Source organism: Impatiens glandulifera, chromosome 5 (genome assembly GCF_907164915.1).
Source record: "Impatiens glandulifera chromosome 5, dImpGla2.1, whole genome shotgun sequence".
In the NCBI taxonomy this organism is placed as follows: domain Eukaryota; kingdom Viridiplantae; phylum Streptophyta; class Magnoliopsida; order Ericales; family Balsaminaceae; genus Impatiens; species Impatiens glandulifera.
The window spans coordinates 1,230,835-1,254,015 of NC_061866.1; the positions used below are offsets into that span (position 1 = coordinate 1,230,835).

The following is a 23,181-nucleotide window of genomic DNA, read 5'->3' on the forward strand; positions in this document are numbered from 1 at the left end:
TTTAAAGGTGTAGTCGCGCACTTTAGAAAGTCAAGTCTTTTCATATAGAGCATTGCATCCTTTTGAATTGTGTGTGAGCTTTTATTATGAGATAATCATAGTAATACTCATGTGACCTTCTTGATAATAAAGTTGAGAGTTTTTTGTGTTTCGAAAGTGGATGTAGGCCTATTTTGACTAAACCACTATAATTTTTGTGTTTGCGTTCTTTAGTCGATTTCTTTCGTTTTCACAATTATTCGATGTTGTTATTATTCTTGCATTAAGAGATACTACATTTTCTGTTATCCTAACATACCGAAGCTAGGGAATGATTGTAGAATTCGAATCATAAGTGCATGGATTCATCATCCGGCGATGGACAGAAACATAGTAGATCAATTAGGATTGAAATCATCTTAAGCTAACCTAACTTCATTTTTAACCCTAAACTAAGCACATAAGACTAAATTAGGATTTCTATCCGCTAAGGCTTAACCTAAACAATTCAATCAAACATTCTAACTATTCAAATAAACAATTCAAACAAATCAACAACGAAACTAGGAGTAGATGTTTGAATTGATTTACAAACTATATTGCTTCAATCACTTGAGATTATTGTTGTAGGATTACATTTTACCTTAGGACATTAGAAGAAATGCGACAGACTTCAGCCAGCCACGAACTTCCTCGTCGGAGAACAACAAAATCGTCGAAGATGATGATCTCTGAATTCTCATACTCTCTCTTTCAATCACTAGAAGGCTCTCAAATGTTCTCTCAAGTGTCTCATCCTATAATTTAGGAAAATGAAATCCCAATCTAGTTAACTTTCTCATTTTGTGAACAAAATGAGTTTAAATACCCTTAGATATTAGATTGATCAGTTCCAACATGCTACCCGCTAAGCGAGTCAGCTAGGTAGTGACTCGGCCTTAGGGTGAGTTTTGGTTGAGTGGCATGTGTATTTAATAGGTCAATCTTCAAACTCCTACTTGAATCATCCCCCGTTTCATGTCTTGTAATCCAAGTTGTGATTTTTCAAAGTTAGTCGTCTTTGGAGTTTCGTTTTCAGCCGCCTTGTGAAAACATAAACTTTGTCGAGCCACCCTGAATGACTTAGGCCATGCTAAGAGTTGAGATTGGGATGGTTGGAAATGTGAGCCATTTAGTTACAACTTTCATGTTACTCACCAATGTGAAGACATGTTGTTGGTCCATGCATTTTTTATGGAACGTTATTGACCCTAAATTAAACATGTTGGCTTACGGGTGACCTAGAATTAGTTGTAGGTCAAATCGTGAGCGATGCTTGGTGTCTTTGGAAAGATAACTCAAATAGATTTTTAATGGTAGCTCACTTGTACCAAATGGTTGAGTAAAACACAAGATATAAAATTTTGAAGTCACACCTAACTTCAGTTCGCCCCTGGAATGAAACTAATACACTTGCATCGACTTGTACAAATGTGTAGACCAACTTAAACGTCGAATGATAGTCTGGGACTAGTGTCATTTAATCGGGTTGTGTGTCTCAGCTTTCTAACCGTAGGTAGAAACCATTTTTAACGCCTTATGGATCAAGTTATAAATTTTAAACCGAAAGTATGTCTAGTTTGATCCTATTTTATATACTTTGTCTTGCATCGACGATGTCTCGCGATCAAGAGATTCAATCCAAGATCGGGCTGAACAAACTTTGTAGAAAATTCTTCAAGCTTTCCAAAACCATCTGAAATCATTTGAGGCCTGGATAAATTTAGAATTTAAGGATCATGGTTGGCCTTTCTTTAGTCAGAGTATACCATGTAAAGAATACATTTGGGTATTTTCAAATATGGCTATTTTTTAAGTCACGATGATGTCATCTCCACATATTTGAAAGTTTTAGCGCAGTTGACTTATGTTGACCAAGCCTCAAACCGCCCGATTTTACTCAATGTTCATCTTTTACCATTTTGAACACCTTTATACAAAATTGCCAATAGCAAGAATATACTCAAAATTCATAATTTTTTGAACTAGTTGATATGAACATATCAGGTCTCGCGAATTCTAACTATTTATGAAAAATAGCGTTTGGGGTACAAAAACATGCATTAAAATAGTTGTTATGTACATTTTGTCAAATGGCAATATTATGCTCACAATTTATGATTTTTCGAACCGGTCAATCTGAAGGTTTTAGCTCATCCAAATTTTGAGTATTTTTCAAAAATCAACGTTTGGACCAAGTTCAAAAGGGAAAATCGAGTCGGTCCAGCAATCAAGTATGATCATCATATTAGATCGGATAAATTTATTTTAATTTTAAGGGTGCAAAAATGAGGTATCTACCGTACTAAACAACACATGGGAGTTAACAAAACTATCAAAAATAAATAAATAAATCATTAAAAAAATGCATTAGAATGTAAATGGGTGTACAAAATAATATACACATTAATGTTCAATAGAAAAGTATAAGAGTATAAGGCCCTACTAGTGGCAAATAATAACCTTCCACCAATAGTTAAGACAATATATATACGAAAGTGACAAATAATATCACCTTGCACCAATAGTTTAAGACAATATATATACGAATACTAATAGCTGTAGGTAGTTACAAAGGTTGGAAATTAAATAACACCAACATAGTGATTTTCATTAGAAAAGGATATATACATGATGATTCCATTAGGTTAAAAAACATCAAAACAGACCAAGTATGCAAACTCAACAGAAATATATATGGATTAAAAAAATCAGGTAGACAATGAAACATAGATATTTCAAATGCTCTTATTAAAGAAAAATATAAACAATTAGTAATGACAATTGTTTGTTGATAAAAACAAATTTAAATAAAATTCTAACATTATATATTATTATACGTGGATGATTAATAATGGAAATATAAGTTAAAGCATACTCAAATTTGAATTGAGCAACTTGTACAATAATCCTAAAATCAATAACTTGTTTTTGTGTTTTTTTTTTATAAAATTCTCCTATTTCTAGAAGAAAAAAAATAAAGAATGAAAGTTTGGCAAACACATTTGAAATAAAAATTTACCTACCAATTCAACTTTGGTGTGATAACCAAAATGAAATTCACCTAACAAAGAATCAAATATTTTATAAAAGAACTAAACAACTTGATATTGATTATCATATAGTTACAAGTGTATAAAAATGGTTTCATAAATTTAAATCACATCTTGACAAATTTGCAAGATTTTATTTTGAGTAAGCGACAGGAGAATATTAAATTAGTTTAAGTTAGCTTAATTGTAATTAGTTTAGGTGATATTTCTAAAGTTCAATGACTTGTTTAACATGATACCTAAACTAATTATATAATAAAATAACTCACCTCTCAAATCCTTGAATCAACTACTCGTGAGAGGACATTTATGACTAATCTATTTTAATATACATGATCATTCATGTTATCATTTAAAAAACATTCTACAAACTAAAGAATATTATTAATTTCTTTTTACGAGAAGTTGATTCAAGGATTTGAGAGGTGAGTTATTTTATTATATAATTAATTTAGGTATCATGTTAAACAAGTCATTGAACTTTAGAAATATCACCTAAACTAATTACAATTAAGTTAACTTAAACTAATTTAATATTCTCCTATATATCGCTTACTCAAAATAAAATCTTGCAAATTTGTCAAGATGTGATTTAAATTTATGAAACCATTTTTATACACTTGTAACTATATGATAATCAATATGAAGTTGTTTAGTTCTTTTATGAAATATTTGATTCTTTGTTAGGTGAATTTTATTTTGGTTATCACACCAAAATTGAATTGATAGGTAATTTTTTATTTCAATTTTTTTTAATATGTATGCTTATACCTCACATCACATCCGGGTGTTTGCCAAACTTCCATTCTTTATTTTTTTTTTCGTCTAGAAATAGGTGAATTTTATAAATAAAAAAAACAGAAAAACAAGTTATTGATTTTAGGATTATTGTACAAGTTGCCCAATTCAAATTTGACTATGCTTTAACTTATATTTCCATTATTGCCCAATTCAAATGTTAATGAATCAAGATTAAATGAATTGAGAAACAACCACAGGCCAGCAGTTAGAGCTACCCTGGAGGAAAGATCTAAAGGACTTCAAGCATGGAGAGATTCCCAGGGTTTGGCATCGAAGTTATATAGCTTCAAGCATAATCCAGGATCACTGATGATAGAAACCAAGGAAACAGATTTGTTGAGTGACAAAGACACAAGTGGCATAAATCATACTGTGACAGGCAATTCAGACATAGACTCTGTTCCAGATCTTCAAGAGCAGGTAGGTACTACCTGGCATTATAATTAATTTTTCTTCAGAAACTTCAGCAATGTTTCTTTGGCCCTCTCTGAAACTACACATAGTTAACCCTAGACATGAGCTTCAGAATCATTCCATCCAATCTAGACATAAGAATTTAGGAATGGCAAGAATGTTTGAAAAGTAAGAGAGTGCTGGAGTAGGGTAAGTGCTAGTTTTTTCCGATGCATCTGACTTTGTTTTTTTTTCCTTAGCAATTACCCTACTCCAGCCCTCTCTTACTTTAGCACTGAGTTCTCGTCGATTAATGTTTTTATTTAATACTCTATTATTTCTTTCTTTTCATTATTAATGTTACATTGTTATCTATATATATATAATGATGATTAATTTTTTAAAATTAAAAAAGATTTCGGAAAGAGTTTTAATTGGGGATAGTATAAATTAAAAAAGAGAAAGAAAAAAAGTAAAGTACAAATAATTATAGGTGAGAGAAAAAAAAAGAATGAAAAGAAGGGTTTGAAAAATATTGTTAAATTAAGGTGGTATACAATATTATAAAAAGAAGAAGAAAGAGATTGACAATATACTATAACTAAAGAAAAAGAAAAGAAAAGAAAAAAGTAAAGTACAAATAATTATAGGTGAGAAAAAAAAAGAATAAAATAAGGGTCTGAAAAATATTGTTAAATTAAGGTGGTATACAATAATATAAAAAGAAGAAGAAAGAGATTGACAATATACTATAATTAAAGAAAAAGAAAAGAAAAAAAATAAAGTACAAATAATTATAGGTGAGAGAAAAAAAAATAATAAAAAGAAGTGTCTGAAAAATATTTTTAAATTAAGGTAGTATACAATATTATAAAAAGAAAAAGAAAGAGATTGACAATATACTATAACTAAAGAAAAAGAAAAGAAAAGAAAAAAAGTAAAGTACAAATAATTAGAGGTGAGAGAAAAAAAAGAATAAAATAAGGGTCTGAAAAATATTGTTAAATTAAGGTGGTATACAATAATATAAAAAGAAGAAGAACGAGATTGATAATATACTATAACTAAAGAAAAAGAAAAGAAAAGAAAAAAAAGTAAAGTACAAATAAGGGCTGTGATAGGGAGGCCGATGTTGGGCCTCCGACCATACAGCGAATCCTCCGTGGCTGTCATATGTACTTTGCCAGGCTGTAAAAAAAATGCCACATAGATTCGTTTTATGATTTGAGAAAGAAATATAAACGCACGGAACTACTTTCTCTCTTTTCTCTATCCTCTCCCAGACAACCTTTCTTGTAAACCCTAGAATAGATTCAGTTCTTCCGGAGAACCTTATCGACGGCGGCCGGGATATAACTCGATATAAATACATTTCGACGGTGGCTGCTCCGGAGAACCATATCGACGGTGGTCAGGTAACTCCATATGACTACTATGTTTTGATACTGTGTTTTTTCATCGTTATCTTTAATCGTTATCCTCACTTTATCTTCAGATCAATACAACTTTATATTGACATTGTTCGGGTAACTCCATATGACTACTATGTTTTGATATTGTGTTTTTTCATCGTTATCTTTAATCGTTATCCTCCATTTATCTTCAGATCAATACAACTTTATATTGACATTGTTATATTGAGCTCAATACATCATTATATTGATCTCAATACACGAATATATTGAGCTCAATACATGGATATATTGAACTAAATACACGGTTATATTGAGCTCAATACACATATATATTGATCTAAATACACTAAGGTTAGAGTGAGGGCTCGAGGTAGGCCACCAACGAAACGAAAATTATCTGCCGTAGAAAAAGTAATTAACAGGTCCAAACATTCAACAAAGGTTAGTTTTACCTCATTGAGTCGTTATATTGTGTTAGTTGCTTTGTTATATTGAGTTCATTTACTCGTTATATAGAGTTCATTGCCTAGTTATATTGATGTAATATATTTAACTAATTGCCTTGTTAAATTTTGTTATAGAAAAAAATACGGGATGAACCAACAGATGCGCAACAATTCAATGACCCAACTAGTATACCACAAACAATAGTCTTCACTCAATTCTCTTTTACCACATTATTGTAGTTATATTGTACTTGTTGCTTCGTTATATTGAAATCATTGACTCGTTATATTGTACTTGTTGCTTCGTTATATTGAGATCATTGACTCGTTATATTGTACTTGTTGCTTCGTTATATTGAGATCATTGACTCGTTATATTGTACTTGTTACTTCGTTATATTGAGATCATTGCTTCGTTATATTGTACTTATTGCTTCGTTATATTGAGATCATTGACTCGTTATATTGTACTTGTTGCTTCGTTATATTGAGCTGATTGCCTCATTATATAGATCTCAAATAAATTATTTGACTATGATACCACAAACAATAAACTATAGAGCATAATTCAGCATTATATTAAGTTTTTTTTAGCTTTACTCGTCAATAACCATATTTTGATGGTTGCTCAAACTCAGGGAACACATTAGTTTATCGAAGTGTTCAAACAAATACATTGCAATTGAGGATGGCAATTTGGAGACACGTAAGGAAAGGAGAGAGCCGAAGCCGATGTCCTTGACAGCTTGCTTCTAGAGGTCCGACAGTCCATTCACGAGTTTACATAGGCCCTGAGGAGAAGTGCGGATGTTTGGAATCGTTGTTTTCGGCAATCTTCTTTTTTTTGACAATTTCGAACTGAAAAAATGACAAAGGTGAATGCTCCATATAACTATTTATTACGATCCATATATCTACCTATTATGCTCCATATAACTACATATTATACTCCATACAACCACTTATTACGCTTCATATAACTACTAATTACGCTTCATATAACTACTTAGTACGCTTCATATAACTATATTTTACGCTCAATATAACTAGTTATTACGAAATATAACACGCAAAAGATAACTTACCTTCCAAAATCTTGGTTGTCAACATCGTTGGTCTTCCTCTTTCGTGTCTTCGGGATGGTCTTCCTCTTTCGTGCATTCGGAGTCGTTACAATGTCGGAATTAGGGGGGACGGTAGATGGGATGTTGATATCGGTAGCAGAATCCATTGATCTTAGAGAATAGATAACAAGAAGCGATTGGATATTAGAGAATACGTACGGCGAGAATATAAGAGGAGGCGAGGGGCTTCCACAACGAGACGGATAACAAGTGGCGGCAAGAAGAGATTGATGGAAATGGTTGAGCGTTTCCACGACGAGACAAAAAATACATCACGGCTCAACTAGGGTTTACACAAGAGGGAGCGAGAAGAGAGAGTAATGAGAGAGAATCAATGGTTAGACTACGGCTCGACTAGGGTTTACACAGGAGGGAGCGAGAAGAGAGAGTAATGAGAGAGAAGGGCAGGCGAATTAAAGCTATTTAATTTTTTTTTAATTCAAAAAATCCAGCGTGACAATGCCACGTAGATTCACTTTATGATCTGAGCCCTACCCTCGGCCCCCAAATCATTATTCTACAAATAATTATAGGTGAGAGAAAAAAAAAAGAATAAAAAGAAGGGTCTGAAAAATATTGTTAAATTAAGGTGGTATACAATATTATAAAAAGAAGAAGAAAGAGATCGACAATATCCTATATAAGTTTATAACTAAAGAAAAAGAAAAGAAAAGAAAAAATATTAAATAAAAAGAATAAATGAATATCAAAATCATAATTAAAACCATTATTACATTAATAAAAAAAATCAAAGTAATTAACTAATTAGAGATCTCGGTGAACTTATTTGATTTAGTTTTCAGACTATTATTTTGTTATCATAATTAAAGTTGTTATTTTATTTGATAATTTAATTTACTCAATGAATTAATCTTGATTTTTAACGATTGTTTTTGTAATTTTTCAACTATATCTTCCATTTTCATAACATATGTCATAAAATAAGTTTTTGGTTGAAATTAAAAATAGTAACATTATTAAATTAAAACATCTAAATATGACTAACAAATAAGTATAAAATTGTTAATAAAAAACATTCCACATTGAAATAATAATACAATAGACATCAATTCAATTTTACTAAAAATAGACACTGAAAATATGAGTAGTTATAATATTTTTTTTATAGAAATTGAACATACAAAAATATTAGTTATAGCATATAATCATCTTCCATTTAGTTTGTAACACTTTATTTTTTCTTTAATCTGTTTTTGTCTCACTTATAATGTTTATTTTTTATTTTTCTGTATAATGTACTATTCCTAAGTAAAACCTGTTATTGGGCAAGAATTGGACGTTTGGAGGAGGTGCTAGAAGAAGAGAGATGATAAGGTGATCAATAATGTTTATCTTGAGAATTAATTTTCTTTTTTTAAGAGGTGGGATGACAATGGATCTTGAAAAATTAAAAAAATTCACTTGATCAAATAATTCTCATTAGTTCTTAGAGTTGTGACCCTTTAATGGTAGTGTGAATTCAATCTAAGACAGTCTATAACGTAAATTTCATTGTCACATTCTCAATCCAAAATATTTGATACTAATTAGGACACCTTTATTACTATCTTATTAGGAAGACAAAACCATACATGATATATATTTATAATACACACAGAAGATCTAGACATAAAAGAGAGAAAGAGGCAAAGTTTTCCACACATCATTTAAGTTTTCATCGATACATATGCATAAGATTAAGACCAACAATCACACCTCCCCACAAAACAGAAACTAAAGCCAAGTCACCGGCTAGTGGTTTCAGCTGCCGGAAAGTGGTGGCGCATCCAGTCAAGGCTGCCAGCATCGCCACGCTAACTACCAGCCCGATCATATCAGCTGCGAAACCGAACACGGCTGGGTCCCAAGCCAGGGTTAAGACTAAATGGGTCAAGTACAAACCCAATGAGATTGGCTTCCGATGAAAGCCACCGTCAGCCCAAACAAGCCAGGCAGCTAAACCCATTACTAAGGAGGATATTGCGAAGAAAGTGTGCATGGCCCATGGTGCGAGAAGCGAATTAGCAGGTTTATGCTGACCGATATGGATTAATCTTGAGATGAAGGTTAGACTGACCGGGATTATAACGGAGATGGCCAATGAACGGAGGCCACGTCTGGCCATGGCTGCCCGTTTGGTCTGCTTCTTGTTCTTGGTGATTTCATCAACATCGTTTCCAGCTTTGTTGATGACTTCTTCACTCACTCGCTGTCGGAGTTGGGTGTCTTCCATGGAATTGAGAGAGATTGGTGTGATTAATTGTGTAAGTTTTAGGTAGAGAAAGTTGATGTTGATCTTGTTATTAGGGAAGGCGTAGTTTTCTGCATTATATTTTGCATCAAGTGCGGCGGGAGGTGGCACGTGGCTGGACAAGGAGGAAGGAGATAGACTGAGTCATCTTCTCTTCTTCAATTATTATTATTATTATTATTATTATATTCTTATTAGATCAGCACAAATCAATTGGATTTCAATTTTTCTACCGACTCAGACTTTGATTTCATCCTTATAACTTTATATATAATAATATAAAAAAAATATTATTATATTAAAATACATGTAGGAAAAAACTTACCAACTCCTTTCTTTTTATATGATCGATTTATTGGATTAAAAATTAACCTTCCATGCTATTTTGGAATTAATAAATTATTTTACATTCAATTTAAACAAATTAAAATTAATTTTTATTGATAAATCTACATATTATTCAGTTATTAAGGTAAATTGTGATGTAGCTCATGAGTTACATGCATGATATATAAACAAATCAAATGACTTCCAAATATAATGAATTTGTGTTACATCTCTAATAATTTTAATGCACCTGGCACAACTCTAAATATAAAAACATATTTAAAATAATTGATGACCATGTAAATATAATGCATAACAAAATGTAATATATAGCAATTATAGAAACAATCATAATTTAGGATTTCCATTTATTTAATTTGTTTATGACTCATATTTTGCACTTAGTGATTTTCAATCTGAATACTTATTTATAACTTTTATGACTAATCTATTTTAATATATATGATCATTCATCTTATCATTTAAAAAACATTCTACAAACTAAAGAATATTATCAATTTCTTTTTTAATATACATAAAAACATATTGTTTGTTTAAATTTTCACCACTTATTTTACGCAATTCAATCAATCAAAGGCTTTTTCGAATAAGCCAAAGTCTTTAATTATATGGATAATGTATTCTTTTTTATTTTTCAATCTAAGTGATTCTCAGCGTCTTCACTAATAATTAGTGTCCAATAAAATTGTTTAATAATTATGCAACAAATTTTCTATCATCAAAGAAATAAAATTAAATTAATATTCAATTGTGAAAATGTATAACATGAGTAGACATAGCGGAACTAATTAGTAAATTAACTTTTAATCGCCCATTTATTATTGATAGTTTCAAATATAGGTTAATCCATTTGAGATTTTTTTTAAAAATAATTCCTAAAGCATAATATTTTTAAAAAGTGTTAAAAATTCATAAAATATTAGCACAACAATATTCTAATATAATTAGTTAACTACAAAATAATCTTTCTAAATATAGTTTAACAAACAACCTAGATTTTTTTTTGTTAATCTAAACAGAAAACTATTATATGTTTTTTTTACATGTAACCAAATACTAAATTAAAAATAAAATCTCAAAGTCATTATTCAACCAGTAAAATAATTTTTTTAAATTTATCGAGAAACAAATTATTTGATAGCAACTCTAGCTAAACATGTTATAGTCAAAATGAACTATTTATCGAGTTCTGTTTATGACTATCATTTTGTTTCTTTTCTTACTTTAAGTTATGCTTGATAAGATTTGGGGGTACAGAAATAATAATAATATTTTTAATTAAAATATTTCATCTATTATTGCTAAAAGTAAATATAAATAAACTATATCTAATATAAATGTAAATGACATATTAATTCAAGTCATGTCCCCAACTCATGAAATCAAATCCGTAATATTTTTATTTCTTAAATCACTCTTACTACTAGAATACCTTTGTGGGTATAAATAATATTTTATTAATTACTAATATATAAAATATCTCTTATTGACAATTAATAATATATATATGTTTTTTATTTTTTTTTATTTTTTTATTTAATATTTAATTTAATATAAATTTTTTGTTATATAATAATATTATAAATTAAAATAATAAATATTTATGAATTACTTAAAATGTAATGTTAACTAAATCAATTACTTTTATTTTGACATTTGAATATAAATAAATATATATTTATTATATTCTATGAATTTATTTATATATTTATAAAAAGAGTTAATAATATTAAAATTTTTAAAATATAAATATATATGGATTAAATATATTGGTATTTTATTTTAATATATGAATACCTGTTAAATAATTAATTTCAAATTTCATTAGTGATGTTTAATTATTATCTTAAAATATATTAATTATTAAATTAAATTGAAATAAAATTGTTATTATTAATTATTATTATTTTTAACCTATATTTTATAATAAATATATATAGATTTTATTATTTAATAATATCTAAATAATCAATTTAATAAAATAATTTAATTTCTATCTCTTATAATTTTCTCAAAAATTAAAAATATCTATAATTATGGGTTAAATTAAATAAAATAAAACTATTATTATTTATTTATTCTAATTGACATAATATATATATATATAATAATTAAAATATTAAATAATTTATAAAATTTTATAATTATATATATATATATATTAAAAAAATGATATATATATATATATTATGAAATGAAAAAAAAAATATTTATAAAAAATTTAAATCTAAAAAAATAGGATATTTTGAAATTAATTGGAAAATATGAATAATTAAATAAAAATTAAACTTGAAAATGAAAAGTGACAATTCTTTTTAAGTCTTTTTTTATGTTAGGTAAGGATTGATTAGGAAAAAATTTTAATTAATAAAAGATAGAAAATAGGAAATTTTAAATTATATATATTTTTATTAATTTATAAATTATTATATTTTATAATATAATATGTATATTTAAAATTAAATAACAATAATTAACTTAAATATTATATATTAAAATAAATTTTATTATAAAATTAAAATAAAATAAATTTCCAAAAATACCAAACTATTTATAAAATAAAATAAAATATTCCAATAATACCAAACTTATTAAAATATAATGCACATTTAATTAATCAATAAAATATATATTTTATTTTTATAATTGATGTAATAAATTAGATTTATTTTGTAATAGGATGAAATACGTATTTTATTTTAATAAATTTTATAATAAGTTTTTAATGTATCTAATTTAAAATTTAATACGGCACAATTCACTTATTTTTATTAAATGCATCTAATTTTATTTTTTTTTAATAATTTTTTTTTATTATTTATATAATATATTTTATTTTAATATTTATATAATTTATAATACTGATAAAATATGTATTTTGTTTTAATAAATTTTTGCAATAATTATAAGTATGACTAATTTATTTTATCTTAATATTTTTTTCTGTAATGTCTTGAAATATAATTAATATATTTTATGGTAATGATTATTTAATATATATATATATATATATATTTTATTTTATTAATATATTTTATTTATTGTTTATATAATATATTTTATTTTAGTGTTTATATAATTTATTATATGGATAAAATATGTATTTTATTTTAATAAGTAACTATGACTAATATAATTTAATGTATTTTATTTTTTTAATATTTATATAATATAATGTATTTTATTTAATGTTTATATAATATATTGTTTTGATAATATATATTATTTTAATAAATTTGATTTCTATTGTAATATATTTTATTTTATTTTTTGTGTCAAATATTTTTATTTTTATTATTTAACTGTGTACTTTTAATTTTAATTATATATATTATATTTATAAAATTAAATAATCTTTCAATTTAGATAAAAAGGAATGTATAATTTGGAAGTAGAAATAAAAAGACATGTAGTATGGACCCAGCAAAACTGCTTGCTGGACGGGCCTCCTAAACATACAGGCCCAATAGTTTAGGGTTTCTAGTCGCATTATATATAAAGTGATGATTCTTCAATATCAAACCCTAGTATTCATTTTCCTCTAGAGCCGATACGCCCCTAAAGCCAGGTATTCTTCTTTCTCTCTTTCTTCTTAGATAATAATTCTTTTCAAAATCAATATGTTCGATTTAGTAGCAAAGCATCAAATTGTATCTATATCTATCACATTTTGTGAAGTGCTTGTCATAAAACAACGTAGTATGATACTGAATTGTGTTTTTTTTTGTTTTCTGATTTTGCCTGGATTCAATCGTTAGTCGTTGAGCATTCTTAATCAGCTGCAAATATGCAAAACGACGAAGGACAAATCACTGAACTTTACGTTCCACGTAAATGGTATAGAATCTTGTCATCTGATCTAGTTTATTTCATAAACTATTATATATTTGAAAACTTAGTTGTTTTAGTCAATTGTATACAGTTCTGCTACAAATAGGTTGATTACCTCTAAGGATCATGCTTCTGTCCAAATGAACATTGGGCATTTGGATGATAATGGCGTGTACACCGGCCAATTCACCACATTTGCTCTCTGTGGATTTGTTCGTGCTCAGGTTCTTACTAATTCCAACATCTCAATCTTCATAAAAAAAACCCTAGTTTTAGTTTTGATGTATAATATTTGCTGATTTTAATGTAGGGTGATGCTGATGGTGGTCTTGATCGCCTGTGGCAGAAGAAGAGGACCGAAGTTAAACAGTAAAGAAAATCCTGATAAATGGTTGAAGGGTTTCTTTTGTTCTTTATTTTGCTAGGGTTTTTGGGAAATGTTTTTCATTAGTCAAAGAATATGAATTTGTGACACTTTCTTTGAATTTGGCTGTGTTTTTCTTGTTGGCAATTATATTAATCATTTGATACTATCTCATGATCCCTTGCTTGGTAATAATCTCTTAAATAACTTGCTTCAATGTTGGATTATAATCCTGAAATTAACCTAATTTCACTTCAATTGTGACAATTTTAGATCCATTATTTTCTAAACCAATTGCAAGATATAATCTTGAAATACCCTAATTTGACTTATATTGTGACAACTTTATAGCCATTATCTATCTTTGAACCAATTCCAAGATATAATCTTGAAAATAAACCCTAATTTGACCTGTATTTTCATGTCTTTTTCATAAATTCTCTTCCTTGATGTAAAGTTTTAGTATTTATTTGTTTTAATTCATTAATATTTTAATTAAATTAAAAGATTAGATAGACTTGCCTCTTTGTGAGTTGTATAAATTTAAAATCTTGGTACTCATGATTTCTTACAATTTCACAATATCTTGTTTGTAATGATTTTCCATTCAATTTCTATTTTACATCTAAAAGAGAATTTTAAAACAATATATCAGTTCTTATTCAAATTAACACAATAATCATTTGCATTTATAATGCAAGATCTATTTAAGCAACATCTTGGATGTGAGCACAACAACAAAAATGGAAACAAATGCAAGAAAAGCACCCTGTCTTGAAAGGGCAAATTCATTCCAGGTTAAAGGTTTAGCAACCTGGGCAAGTACCTTTTGGAAGGATCTCTGCAATTCTTCTAGGGATCCATTATTATCAATCACTATGTCTGCCTTACTCTTCTTCAAATCCAGAGGCATTTGAGCACTGATCCTATTCGATGCATCTTCCACAGACGATGTTCCGTCCCTAGCCATGAGACGCTTTAGTTGTGTATCGGGATCAACCCACACCACAATTATCGGTTTTGTCCATTTATCCATCTTAACCTCAAACAGTAGAGGAATGTCGAGAACAATAACTTTATGCCCCTTCACCCATAGCTTCAACATTTCAGAGAATATACCATATGAAATATATGGTGCAAGTAACCTACATCATTTTGTTAAAGATAATTCAAATCAGACTCAGATTCTGCAAGTTGTAAGGAAATCAGTTATTTAATAATCATCAATCAAGACATAATTGTTGAGAATGCTGATGGATAATGGCAGTTTGATATGCAAAATGAAAGAGATTATGGCACCTACTTGTTAAGAAGCTGACGTTTGGAAGTATCGGAAAAAACAATTTGACCAAGCTTTGGTCTATCAACTTCTCCATTGTCTAGCAAAATTTCCTCACCAAATGCTGCAACTACCTTTTTCCATCCACCAGTGTCTTTCTTTAAAACATCCTGGTATATATGTAACAATTGGGTGAGATATGAACAAATGGTTTAGGGTTTCTAATCATTCTAATCCTGTCCTTGATCCTTTTAAAAGCATAGTAAGCAAAATGATCATTTTTTGCAAGTAAGTTTAGCTACAAGATGAAATAGGAACTTAACCAAGAACTGAATATGAGAAGTAACAACAACAACAACAAGCCATTGATGCAAGTAAAAACAGGGATCTATCTTCCCCCACCCACAAAGCCAAATTTCTATATTTGGAACTATAAAGATTTTCCCACATTATTGTTACCCTAGCTAGCTTGACATATATTGGGTTATGGGTATAATAAAAAAATTAGGGCTTTTTACAAAGTGATGAAATAGAGAGACTTACGCGGGCGACGAGATCAGCGTCGACGACGGGGATACCGTGTGCCTTGAATAGATTAGAGACCGTACTTTTCCCAGAAGCGATCCCACCGGTAAGTCCCACTATCCTCATCTCAGACTGAATCCTGTTGTTGCCTGCAAATTTGAGCCCTTTTCAGAGTAAGCTGGTCTCTCGATCAAAGTGAATCGACAAAACTTGGTATGATTGCGTTCACATATTACATATATATCCTGAAAGCTCAAAGGGCACAGCTGTATCATCTCGTGAATCGGATCGGTGAATGACACATCGATGGTTGAAGATGAGAATTAACTGATAGACGCAATAGACGAGATCAAGCTTGCCGCCAATCCAAATTTCCTGTCTATGGAAATTCAAAGGGTTGGCTGCAAGGGAGAGTAAGAGAGATGGGGAAGAAAGGAATAATAATAAGTAACTTTATTTGTTTTCGGTTGATTTAAAAAAACTGAAATTCATTACCAATATCTTTAAAAAAAATGTTCTGGCCCATTTCAAGCCCACCTAATATATTTTTACTCTTTGTCTAATTTTAATACAATGAAATAATTGCTTTGTACAATCTATTTGTGTATAATAGGTTTTGAGTGAAATCTTTTTTATGAAAGAAGGTAAATGTAAAAGAAGAAGGTCATTATTCTTGATTTTCATCTTAAGACAATAATAATCAATATTACTAATAGAATTGAAACACATTATCTTATACAAAAATCCTCAAAATGGTCCAAATGAAGATCAACAAAACAAAAGAAAAACTGAACTCCTTCAACAAAAAAGATATGATATATTGCCCAGTTAAGAAAAACAGACCAACAACAACGGTTAGCCTTTCCACAAAACCAAACTTATTGCATAAGATGCACACAACTAAACCCCCAAAATGCAACAAACATGATTTTCAGTTAGTTCTTTTGCATCTCAATCACGCTTTGCCAGGCAGGCCTAGCCAATATATCCTTGACCCAAGCATCGACTTTTGGGCGCGGCTCGAAAACTTTCTTATAAGTAGGAGTCCCAACCAAGAACTGGAGGGAGGGAAGGTGATAAAGGTCAGCTAAACTGAAGTTGTTTCCACCAAGGTACTTTGATTCGGTTAGACGAGCTTCGTAGACATCAAGAACAGGTGATATCTTAGCTTCGTGTTCTTCAACAGCAGCTGGATCGGTTGTCATTCCGAACATTGGCTTGTAAACAATCTCCCATGCCAATTTGGACCCAGCTGGATCGAACTTTTGAGCCTCCACTTCGCACCAAACGGAGATGATGGCATTCTCCTTTGGGTCTTGGCTCACAAGGGGTGTCCCTTGGCTTGCGTATGCTTCTCCAATGTAAGAAGCGATTGCCCTTGATTCTGAAATACAAATAATATTGTATCTTTTAACTAACACTCTTTGACATAATATGTAGAGTTTTTACATAACAAATGACAACATTGAATGAATAGTTACCAAATAGTGTCAGGTCTCCATCTTGAAGGGCTGGAACTTGGCCAAATGGCTGAGAAGGATAAGACCCATATGTTAAAACTAGAAACAATGAATGGTTAGCTAGATAAAGAGAGAGAGAGAGAGAGAGAGGTGTTACGTTGAGAGAAATGAACGGTTCCTTCTTGTGAGCGCCGGATGCCATGTCTACGGGAACTAATTCGAACTCGAGCTGCTTCTCCATCACGGCGGCCAGGGCTCTCTGTGTTGCGGAGGAAATCGGACTACCATGAACTTTCAACGCCATTTTCTAATGAAAAACAAACGAAGATTTGAAAATTGATTGAAGGAATTTCTAAAGAGGAAGACAATGCGAATGGAATGGAGATGATGAAAATGCATGAAGGTAGCCCTCCCAACTTTATACACCATGACCGTACACTGGTCAGATAAATTAAATTAAATTAATTCTTCTTTACTACATTAAAATATATTATTTTTATAAAATAATTAACACTCAAACTTTAAATTATACAATATAATAATCAGAAAAGTTAAAAAAAATAAGGTTTCTTATGAAGGTGAAATTGTTGGTGGTCGAAATTGTGAATGTAATTTTTATTAATATAAATACATTTTAACAAATTAATTAAAAAAAAGGAACATTAAAATAAATAAATAAACAATTATTTACTAAATCTGACGTTACACCATTTTTTAATTAAGCCTACGAATATTATAAAATCTTATCTATGAACTTGTATATAATATTACAAAGAAGGATAATGGAGACTGGAGACTTTTATTTTATTATAAATCATAATGGAGACTAGACTCTAGAACATTATAGTTGACACACGTTTTATGCTACTCCTTTTTGACCAAATACTAGTATAAAGTCCTTCAACTTTTGACAAGGGAATAAATAAGCCCTTAACAATAACAAAGAACAAATCACTCCAATGGTTGTCTTCACAAGGATAGTTTGACAATTTTGTCATGTTTTTTTTTAGTTATTATTAAAATTTCATATGATTTTTAATTAGATCTCACAATGTCAGGGTCACTTCATTTTTATTTTTAACTGGACCAAAACCATTTTTAACTATTTATATCGAGTATTGACTAATCTACCAAGAAATCATAAATATAACATACAAACAGTAAGTTATTTGTGGATTTTACCAAAAACTCAACCATTACATTTTCTTTTTTATTATCTATCAAATCTTATATTTATTGAGAAAATACCAAATTACTCCTAATATATGTATAAATTTAAATGAAACAACTACACTCAATTACATTAATATATTTAAATATACTGTATTTTATAATTATTGAGGTGTTCTTTGTCATTGCGGACGTGTTTTAAATCCGGGTAAACGGGTCAGAGTTTTCGGGGAATTTAATAACATGACCCTCAAAATTGGGTTATTCTCCTATTTAACCTCAAAAAAAAACCATTTTGATTTTTAACCTTTTTTATAAAAAATTTCCACTTTTACCCTTACTAACCTTTTCCCATTTTATTTTATTTTTTTCTTTTTTTCTTTTCTTTTCCTTTTCCTTCTTTTTCCCGTTCCCTTTCTTTCTTCCCGTTTTTGTCTTCCCCGGAAGCCCGCGGCGACCGTTGGCTTTCCCGAGCATCCCGACCATTCTTCCGGTCCCTTTCTTCCTGCCGAGCATCCCGACGATCGTCAAGCCCCAGCCGGACGATCTCCAAGCACCAGCCGGATGTTCTTCGTTTCTCGTTCGAATCATTCAGAGACTGATGCTAGTTCTCCTTTCACGTTCTAATCATTCAGTTTAGTTTAGGGATTAATGATTACTGCAACGTGCCTAAGCTGAATGTTTGGTTTGTTGGTTTGTGAACATTTTCACGTGAATGGGGCTTGGGGTGGGCGTGGGCGTGGGCGTGGGCGTGGGCGTGGGCGTGGGCGTGGGCGTGGGCGTGGGCGTGGGCGTGGGCGTGGGCGTGTGCGTGTGCGTGTGCGTGGTGCGTGGTGCTTGGGCGTGGTGCTTGGGCGTGGTGCTTGGGCGTGGTGCGTGAGCCTGAAGAACTCCGATTCACTAGTCGTAGATGACAATTCACAAATCCCACCCATTCTTTATCTTCTCCATTTGATTCTCTCTTCTATATCCGTCAATTGATCGGTACACCTAAGCTCAGACTCGAAGGAGTGAAGTCAAAATCGGGAAATATGAGCAATTTTCGAACTATCTGCAGACCTCACACCATCTTCTCTTCGATGGCATCTTGTTGCTGGGATCGAGTTCATTCGAGGTCACTATCTTATATTTTGTTCAACAAATTGGTCTAGGATCATCATATAACAATGTTTTTTTTTTCAACACTGAATTTCTTGCATCAATCAATAGATGATGCAATATGGATATGTATTGAACTCCCTAAACTTGTAGACCAAGATTAACTAATTAAGCCTCTAAAATTTTGAAAAGATGATCTGAACCTTCAATATGTATTTATTTGATCAAATAAACCTTCTATCACTGACTGTTATGCATCCCTGTAAAGCATATGAGAAAGGCACATGCATATATAGACGATTGATTGGCAATTTTAAAGGAATCTATTGAATTGATGAAAGACTAATTTGATTCCATATTTATAAATGGAATGTTTAGATGATCATTTTCAAGGTTTGGGAGCTTGTTTAATCTTTAGCTATAAGTTCAAGGGACTATCTGATCAGCTTTCCTGAAATTGAAAGATCTTGGGTTGGATTAGGAATTTGATTATTTGCTAGTATTTTTTAATCTAATAGTTCTCCTTTGATTGAATACTGAATATATTTGAGTTTATTTCATACTTTGTCATTTCTATACCTCGGCTATACCTTCTTTTCTCTTTGGTTCCTATTTACTTCATACTTCCCTATCTTTCTACCTACTTGTAACCAAATATTTGTTTGCTTACATTATTTAAGATATTTATTTGTACTTCATTTGGACTCTTCTTGATTTCCTTTAAATTTATGATACCTGCAGATTTTCCCTTGAGAAGGCTACATCATTGGCACTTGAATTACTTAATGAGCTTATTGGGGTTAGTTGACATTTTTGCAATGACTTCTTGTGTTTATTCATGAAGACCAGCTGATGGTGACAATTTTGATCTGTTTTCTTTGTGGGCACTTTAAATTCATTCCTTTGGAGTATGAAAAACAAGTTACTTAAGTCGAGCATCAATAGCCCATGAATTTAATGAGATTGAAAACAAAATATATAGATATCTTGATAACTGGACCGTTGCATTATTCATCTGCTTCATTTTTCCTTAAGAAATTTTGATTGAAGTAGAATCATAGAAAAGCTTTATGGAAAACATCTTGTCTAGATGTTGATCAAAATGAGTTCACATTTGAAAACAAAACTTAGTCTAACCACATATTCAGAAATTTACTGGCGGTGTCTCATTTTGATCCAGATTTAGATCCTGTTCTAGAAGCATATAGTTTCCAAATATGCTAGTTTTCGTTTCCCCTATCTTCTTATTGGGAGCTATGAGATCAAGAGGTCATAGTTCTATTTTGATGCATTTTTAGTGCTTTCTTTACACTAGCCTTATTCTCCATTTTTTTTTGAAGGAGCTTAAAGTGAAGCCATGCCCAGTTGTGCTTGCATCTTTTTCTGGTGGTTCCAAAGCATGCATGTACAGATTTCTTCAGGTCATATTCTGTCTTCTCAACTTACTTTAGGCACAATTTCTGTTGCTTGTTTATCTTTTCATGGTTGTAGGTATGCTTGAATCTTGAGTAAGCTAGATTAGCTTAAACATATCTCATTTTCTTGCAGATAATTGAAGGGAGATGTGGAGATTCGCTGAACTTGGTACGTTAGCTATTTAGTTATCAACTTTTTTTTTATGATCATGATACGGACAAATCTATATTTATTATGTTTTCCAAAAATCACAATGATTTGTAAAGTAATCTGATCATGATCCTCATAATAATCCAGAAATGAATCTCTATACCAAATGAAAAAATATGATGATTTTTAAGTAAGAAATTTGATTCCTTTTGATACCAGAGTCAAAGAGTTTTTTTCTTCTTCTCAGGATGAGTATCGATTAGTCAGAGACTGTATTTGTGGTTGTATTTGTGGTCATGTTTATGATTCAAGTCCTGTCGACTTCACTAGTGATTTGGGGACCCGGTTTATTCAAAACCCATCTGTCCTATCACGAATAATAAATGGCATGGCTTCCCGTTTGGATACATTTTTCCTCAGCAGGATAGAATCACAACGTAGAATCGGGGTATCATCCAATTGCAACACAATCGAAGTGAATCGGAAGGTGTATGAGTTTATTGCAGAGGATATCTCGCATTATCGAAAGACTGAAGTTTACAGAATGGTGGAAGAGGTTGGACAGCAACTGAGGATTGCGGGTTATGATGGAGATGGATTGGATTTGCATAGTGAAAAGTTGGCGATTGTTTTTGGGTTTTTGTCGACTAATCCTGGATTGACAATAAGAGTTGCGAAGAATCTGGATGTTTGTTCTTTCAAACCAACTTTCACTTTCATTTATGTCAATTGGAACTTCAATTTGTGGGACATTTCTGGAATGATTCAATAAATTTATGAATTTATATTCAATTTGTCAATATGTTATAAAGTGGCGTGTAAGAAATTGTATAGTGGGGAAGAAGAAACATTCAATAATAATTTAACAACATTAATGTCTTCTCCCCTAACACTAAATGGTGATGCATATATTATAACCATGAGGAATATTATTCTCAAAACTAAATAATGAGATTACCCACAAATAATGAGTAATTCTAACACGTTTTATGAGAATTTTGGAGCAAATCATGTCCATGAACGAATCAACAACCAAAACAGCCTCGACCTAGTTGTGGCTTTGGATTGTGGCGATTATTAGCTTCTGATCCTGGGTAATCATGGAGCTCAACATCCATTCTTCTTATCATACTCGTCTCTTCCACATCAATCATTTTCTTCTCGGGCTCCTATCCATTATAAGAAGAGAGAAAATAACTCAACTCAACAACAAGAATATGAGCCATTCTCTTTAGCTTAATTAACCTGGATATATATAGAATCATAAATTGACATACATCAATAAATCATGATGAGTTTGTACATACCAAAATCAGGTTTAACCCATCAGCATTGTATGAACAAGGGGAGAGACAAGATCAGTTGTGCGGCCAGACTTGACTTCCAATTGATCGGTTCTGCTTACTTGTCCCGACCAATTAACAGAAGTAACTTCCTCCGCAACCCGCCCTCGATTCTCCCACTGAAAACTCAAAGAGGGTGAGTACTTAACATTCCTATGTGACAATTCTCTGCTAGAACTATTATTAGTTATAGTCCTATCTTTAGCTTATATATATCATCGCATTGTTTAAAATTTTCAATAGAAAAAAAAACTATTGCAGTGAAGATGGTTCGAACACCTGACCTTCAGATCTTCAACCTGACAATCTCCCAACTGAGCTATCCATGCTTATTTATAAATTTATTAAATTAGTTTTACATATTGTGTGGTACGCCCAAGCCCCACGCCCTAGACCTACGCCCCACGCCCAAGACCTACGCTCCACGCCCAAGCCCCCACGCCCACGCCCACGCCCACGCCCACGCCCACGCCCACGCCCACGCCCACGCCCACGCAACGCCCACGCAACGCCCACGCAACGCCCACGCCCACGCCCACGCCCACGCCCCACGCCTAACCCCCACGCCCCACGCCCAACCCCCACGCCCCACGCCCCACGCCCACGCCCACGCCCACGCCCACGCCCACGCCCACGCCCACGCCCAATGCCCCACGCCCCACGCCCAAGCCCCATTCACGGCCAAACCCACGCAAT

General features: G+C 31.2%; 5 protein-coding genes across 6 annotated transcripts; 2 read left to right on the forward strand and 3 right to left on the reverse strand.

Annotated features, from left to right (window-relative positions):
- Positions 1-8,925: 8,925 nt before the first annotated feature.
- LOC124937788 (translocator protein homolog) lies at positions 8,926-9,483 on the reverse strand. The gene has a single exon (XM_047478113.1). The coding sequence runs from the start codon at positions 9,481-9,483 to the stop codon at positions 8,926-8,928; it is 558 nt and encodes a 185-aa protein (XP_047334069.1).
- Positions 9,484-13,353: 3,870 nt separating this feature from the next.
- Positions 13,354-14,221, forward strand: LOC124939965 (40S ribosomal protein S21-2-like). Of its 2 annotated transcripts, XM_047480434.1 has the most exons (4): positions 13,354-13,417; positions 13,608-13,686; positions 13,772-13,904; positions 13,991-14,221. In XM_047480434.1, exons 2-4 carry the CDS (start codon positions 13,637-13,639, stop codon positions 14,051-14,053), a joined length of 246 nt encoding a protein of 81 aa, XP_047336390.1. In that variant the 5' UTR covers positions 13,354-13,417; positions 13,608-13,636; the 3' UTR covers positions 14,054-14,221. The 2 variants fall into 2 exon arrangements, with proteins under 2 accessions (XP_047336390.1, XP_047336389.1); XM_047480433.1 differs by lacking the exon at positions 13,354-13,417 and having other exon boundaries at positions 13,589-13,686.
- Positions 14,222-14,668: 447 nt separating this feature from the next.
- On the reverse strand, positions 14,669-16,264 carry LOC124939961 (dephospho-CoA kinase-like). The gene is made up of 3 exons (XM_047480429.1): positions 15,867-16,264; positions 15,348-15,493; positions 14,669-15,189 (listed from the first exon to the last, which is right to left on the reverse strand). The coding sequence occupies exons 1-3, from the start codon at positions 15,972-15,974 to the stop codon at positions 14,748-14,750; spliced, it is 696 nt and encodes a 231-aa protein (XP_047336385.1). The 5' UTR covers positions 15,975-16,264; the 3' UTR covers positions 14,669-14,747.
- A 273-nt stretch (positions 16,265-16,537) lies between these two features.
- Positions 16,538-17,677, reverse strand: LOC124938472 (glutathione S-transferase APIC-like). The gene is made up of 3 exons (XM_047478916.1): positions 17,466-17,677; positions 17,330-17,378; positions 16,538-17,232 (listed from the first exon to the last, which is right to left on the reverse strand). The coding sequence occupies exons 1-3, from the start codon at positions 17,610-17,612 to the stop codon at positions 16,784-16,786; spliced, it is 645 nt and encodes a 214-aa protein (XP_047334872.1). The 5' UTR covers positions 17,613-17,677; the 3' UTR covers positions 16,538-16,783.
- Positions 17,678-21,530: 3,853 nt separating this feature from the next.
- LOC124937790 (pentatricopeptide repeat-containing protein At3g47530-like) lies at positions 21,531-21,914 on the forward strand. The gene has a single exon (XM_047478115.1). The coding sequence runs from the start codon at positions 21,531-21,533 to the stop codon at positions 21,912-21,914; it is 384 nt and encodes a 127-aa protein (XP_047334071.1).
- Positions 21,915-23,181: the final 1,267 nt, after the last annotated feature.